Source organism: Misgurnus anguillicaudatus, unplaced genomic scaffold (genome assembly GCF_027580225.2).
Source record: "Misgurnus anguillicaudatus unplaced genomic scaffold, ASM2758022v2 HiC_scaffold_46, whole genome shotgun sequence".
Classification (NCBI taxonomy): Eukaryota; Metazoa; Chordata; class Actinopteri; order Cypriniformes; family Cobitidae; genus Misgurnus; species Misgurnus anguillicaudatus.
In genome coordinates, this window is record NW_027395296.1 from 40,394 (window position 1) to 45,613 (window position 5,220).

The 5,220-nt window shown below is 39.9% G+C and overlaps 1 protein-coding gene across 1 annotated transcript; it reads left to right on the plus strand.

Annotated features, from left to right (window-relative positions):
* The first annotated feature begins 359 nt into the window (after positions 1-359).
* On the plus strand, positions 360-4,152 carry LOC129432899 (uncharacterized). The gene is made up of 2 exons (XM_055191483.2): positions 360-718; positions 960-4,152. Exon 2 carries the CDS (start codon positions 2,208-2,210, stop codon positions 4,149-4,151), a length of 1,944 nt encoding a protein of 647 aa, XP_055047458.2. The 5' UTR covers positions 360-718; positions 960-2,207; the 3' UTR covers position 4,152.
* Positions 4,153-5,220: the final 1,068 nt, after the last annotated feature.

Genomic DNA, 5,220 nt, shown 5'->3' on the forward strand with positions numbered 1-5,220 from the left:
TAATTACTTCCCACCGCTTATCTTCACAGTCCATTTTATCACTTTTTTTATTCATCTGAGCCGTCCGCCTCATTTCATTTATTAGGGTTAGTAAAGCAAAGTGTCTTCTGTAAATGGTCACTCCAATTATTCAGGCCCAATTGGGTGATTACCTAGAAGAAATGTGAGGTTTTATTTAAATATATGGGGAGGTTTGAATAATTAGATTTTATAACAGATAATGACAGAAGGATTATTGTATCGCTCTCCACCATCTTTTTCATCAGCCTTACTGATTTTTCGAAGGGAGGAGTGTTCCTGAGGTGCCATTTAAATCAATCCAATTTAATGGATACGTTTACAATTAATGTGAATGTAACCCCAGTTACAAAAGTTATAAAAATATAATTATTTTATTTGTTGAATCTCTAAATGTAGTTATTTTATGGTCAAAGTTTCAGCCAATAAGAAGAAAGTTTAATGTTGTGTTCGACCAATGATGTATCTCAATGGTGGTTGGCGCACTGCTTACTTCCGGGTTTCTCTCACGCACATGAGAGATCGCTGGTTAGTCTGCACGTGAGTCAGATAGAGAGCAGATGTACATAGAGAACTCTGGAGAAATCGGGGGTATAAATTGCTTTAATGCTGAGTTTTACTCAATATTGATAGAAATAGAGATAAAACTTCTTCAGAGAAACTGTTTAACAATTTGAAACGGACTTTATCATTGGTTTTGGTGAGTTAAAGTTTTCAAATTCATTACATTTAATGTGTTTAAATGTATATAAGTTAAATATGCAATGTGAATGAGTTTATTTAATTTTCTTTATGGTTTAAGAGTGAAATGTGAAGCTTATATGCTTTATATGTGATGCAATGTAATGTTATTTTGATAAAGTTGACCTTTATGTAAACATTAATGCATTTTATGAAGACTTTGGAAACTAATGATGCTTTTGTGGCCTTGTGTATTCAAGGTCAGGTTTTTTTTTTTTGTTGTTGTTGTGTTTGTTTTGAAGTTTATATGATTGTTGCCTACGGACGTCTCCATCCTGCGCTGTGAATGCTGCGTATGGGGTGCTGTTTTGCACACGAGGCTAAGTTGCTACGGTAACGACCGAACTTTCTGGAATCGTTTCTAATTCTTCCGATAGTGGGCGGAGTTGGGACTGGCGAGCCACGAGGAGTTTTCATCGAGTCTTAAATGCGTGAGATTTAACCCTTTTATTGCCAAACGGACAGTAGGCAAGTGAAACACACACAGTTACATTTTTTTCCCTATTTTTCTTGTGGAGTAATTTCATCTAAAAGGAAAGACTGAGATATAAAACAATCCATTTATGTGAAAAGGATCATAAAGACTGATAAAAAGAAGATCTAAAGATTTACTGTTTTGTTAAAGACTGATTAATTGTTCTGGTAAAGACTGATTTACTGATTTAATTGAGCTTACATATAATGTGATTTACATTTTGAATGTGCATCGGAGTTTACAGTGAATTTATTGTTTTGTTTTGGGTTATATGTTCAATTTCAAGTCTAAGGTTTTGAAATACATCTGGAAAGGGAATTAATCATTATAAGCACATTGATAAGTGTTAATGTGAATTGATTTAATTGTGCATTAAGCACTTTATTTCATTTTTTTCTTTATTACTGTGATTTGGGTTATTTAAAATTCACAGAGTAAATGAATGTAAACAGAAAAGTAAATTAAGAAAGGGAAACATAAAAGTAAGAAGAAAATAGTGTATATGGTGATACATTTGTAACACTAAAAAGAGAAAACACTTACCTTAAGTTGTCCTGTAAGATCCTGGAACTGAGGTGATCTGAAAAAGAGAGAAGAGGAAGTTTGTTATTCTTTTCTTTGAACAATATTGCAACAAACCAATTATTCTGTTTATTTTTGTTTGTTTGTTATTTTTTATATTTTTTTGTGTAATGGAATTTAGATACATTACTAAAATCTGAGAATATAATACATTTATCTATCTTCAGTTGAACTTAAGTGTGTGAGTGATTCATTGTTGTTGGAAGCTCCTGGGCTCAGTAGTCGAATCTGATCTTCTGAAAGAGCTGGTCCATAGCTCAGACCTGTTGTGTCTGTAGGAACTAGAAGACGGGTTACAAAACTTGGCGAGAGCCAGCCAGGAGCCTTTGGATGCTTATCAACAACAGTGACATCTCTGAAACTAGTGTTTTGTAGTGCAGTGATCACCATTATGGATATTGTGAAAAGAGAAAACGTGAATGTTAACAATGCCGTCCTGGTGAGTGGTATAACATTGTCAGAAAGTGATGATGATTTAGAGCAGTGGCTATTGCGTTATGGTAGCATAAAACGTACCTTGCTCATAGATAGCCCAACTTCTGAGTTTCATCGACATGCTATCATTGAGTTCCAATACAGCTCAGCTATGGACGAGCTGCAAACCTTGTTGCCTTTACGAATCGTCGGTGCTTCTAAAGCAGACGTCACTTTCAATGTGCAAGCCTTGAGCAGTGTGTATCCACAAGTGGCTGGAAGTGATGTCACTAAAGAGTGTATGGATGAACTTCAAGAAATTGCCAAAGCTAGTGGGAGATCTTTTCATGATGTGATTCAAGAGTTAAGAAAGCTAGGTAGCGCTTGTAATGAACCATCATCTAGACCAAGTGAAAGTAATGTGCACCGTATTGTGGCAGATTCTCAACCTCATAGGTCATTACCACAAATCCAACAAGCAGTCGAACGTACTGCAACTACACCATTGATTGATAGGGCCTCTGTGTCCAGTGTTGAACAAAGTAAATATCAAAACCTGACCAAGACCAATGACCAAGCGGGTGCTGTGCCAGTGCATACTACCCTGCCAGTTGATGTAATGGGTCCACCTGGTATTCAGCGTGTAGTAGTTGAACATATTGTGCGGGCTACTGATGCTGTTTCCAATCAGTACGTTCCAATGCGTTTGAGGTCATTTTCAGGAAAAAGTCCTCGACCAGCTAACGAACCTGACTTTGAAACCTGGAGAGCGAGTGTTGATTTTTTACTTGATGACCCATCCATTTCTGACTTGTCTCGCACTCGAAAAATACTAGACAGCCTTTTGCCGCCAGCAGCAGATGTTGTGAAACATATCGGGTCTCATGCGTCTCCGTTGATGTATCTAGGACTTTTAGAGTCCGTTTATGGGTCAGTTGAAGACGGTGATGAGCTCCTTGCGAGGTATATGACTCTGTTGCAAAACCAAGGTGAAAAGCCCTCTAGTTACCTGCATAGACTGCAAGTCATGCTGAGCGCAACAGTGCGGAGAGGAGGTATTTCAGAGGCTGAGCGTAACCACTACTTACTGCGACAATTCTGTCGTGGGTGTTGGGACAGCAATTTACTAGTAAGTTTGAATCTCGAAAAAAGAAAGAACGAACCGCCTTCCTTTGCTGAGTTGGTAGTGGCTGTTAGGACCGAGGAGGACAAGCAAGCCTCAAAAGAGGAACGCATGCGAAGCCATTTGGGAATGACAAAACCTGGCTTACACTCATTTAAGTCACGTGCTACAGTGCACCAGCTGTCGTCTAATGCTACTGAGGTAGGCGCTGGAGCAGCTGCTGATGTTGATCCGGTGAAAAAGCAAATATCGGAAATACATGCTCAGTTAGTGCCTTTGAAGTCTCGAGTCCATAAGCAGGGTCAAACTGATTCTCAGGAAACAGCAGGGATTTCTATGCTAAGAGAAGAAATAAATGAGTTGCGAGCACAGGTAAAAGCTATAGGCTCAGCTATGACTAAAAAGAACACTCACCTTGACTCAGATGTTTCAGAACTTGCAGACCTAAGGAAGCAGGTTGCTGAGCTAAAAGCTCAATTAGCTGTAACTGGACCACAGAAAAATCAAACCCAAAAGCTGTTAGGTTCACATGGAAACTTTGAAAAGCCACAGCCTAAGCAGACTGAGTTAAACAAACGTGGACAGTCTAACTTGAGTGATGTAGTCTCTGCTCGACCCCGTCCCAGGTACTGCTTTAATTGTGGTGAGGATGGGCACATAGTTGCTCATTGCAAAAATGATCCAAACCCTCTTGAAGTTGATAGAAAGCGTCGTTTGCTGAGGGAGAAACAAGCTCATTGGGATTCACAGAATCATGTTGTGCCTCAGCAGTTAAACTCCAAACCGACTCTGTACTAGGGCATACAGAGATCGGAAGCCAACTTGAGTGCCCTAATCAGTTCAGAAAACCTTTTGACTTTCAATGTAAGGACAAGATATCAGGGAGGTTACCAAAAGGGTTAATTGGGACAAAGTGCACTGCTCAGTTGTGCATTGAGGGAACAGAAGTGAATTGTTTACTAGACACCGGTTCTCAGGTAACCACAATTCCATTGTCCTTCCACAATGCACACTTATCTGATTTCCCTGTGAAGCCTTTAGATGCCTTGTTAGAGGTTGAAGGGGCCAACGGGCAGTCGGTACCCTATTTAGGGTATGTAGAACTTACCTTAACCTTTCCTAAGGAGTTTCTAGGGGTCACAGCAAATATTGACACACTAGCTTTAGTGGTCCCAGACTTGAAGGGAGTGCAGCAGATATTGATAGGTACCAATTCCTTAGATGCATTGTATGATGTGCATGCCCAGGGAGACCTTGAGCTCAACCCAGCTTTCAATGGGTATCGAGCTGTGCTTAAGATTTTGAGTGCTAGGCATAAGCAGAGGTGTGCTGAAGTCCTGGGGCATGTGACTTTAAGAGGGGACAACCCTGAGATTGTACCTGCAGGTCGTACTGTAGTTTTTGATGGAGTTGTTCAACTGAACCATTGTCTGATTGAAGATTTAGCTGTCATTGACTCTACTGAAATGTCCAACTTACCGGGTGGGTTAGTTGTAGCCAGTAGTTTGCATGCTTTACCTGGCAAACGCTCCTTTAGTGTGCCACTGTTGGTAAAGAATGAAACTCAAGTTGACATCAATATATCTCCCAAGACTGTGCTAGCTAATGTTTGCTCAGTTCAGAAAGTGACAGACATTTCTCAGAGAAGTGACTTCTCGCAAGCTCAAGACCAATCAAATGAACCACAGATAAACATTGACTTTGGTGATTCACCCTTGCCGACGGAATGGAAGTGTCGAATAACCGCTTTGCTGAATACGATGCCTGAGGTTTTCGCTTTACATGATATGGATTATGGCCATACAGACAGAGTTAAGCATCATATTAAGCTTAGCAATGAGACTCCTTTTAAGCAGCGACCCAGACC

What these genes read in the sequence shown, in the direction of transcription:
- LOC129432899 (XM_055191483.2), top strand. Translation starts at nt 2,208, where the DNA reads ATGGATATTGTGAAAAGAGAAAACGTGAATGTTAACAATGCCGTCCTG.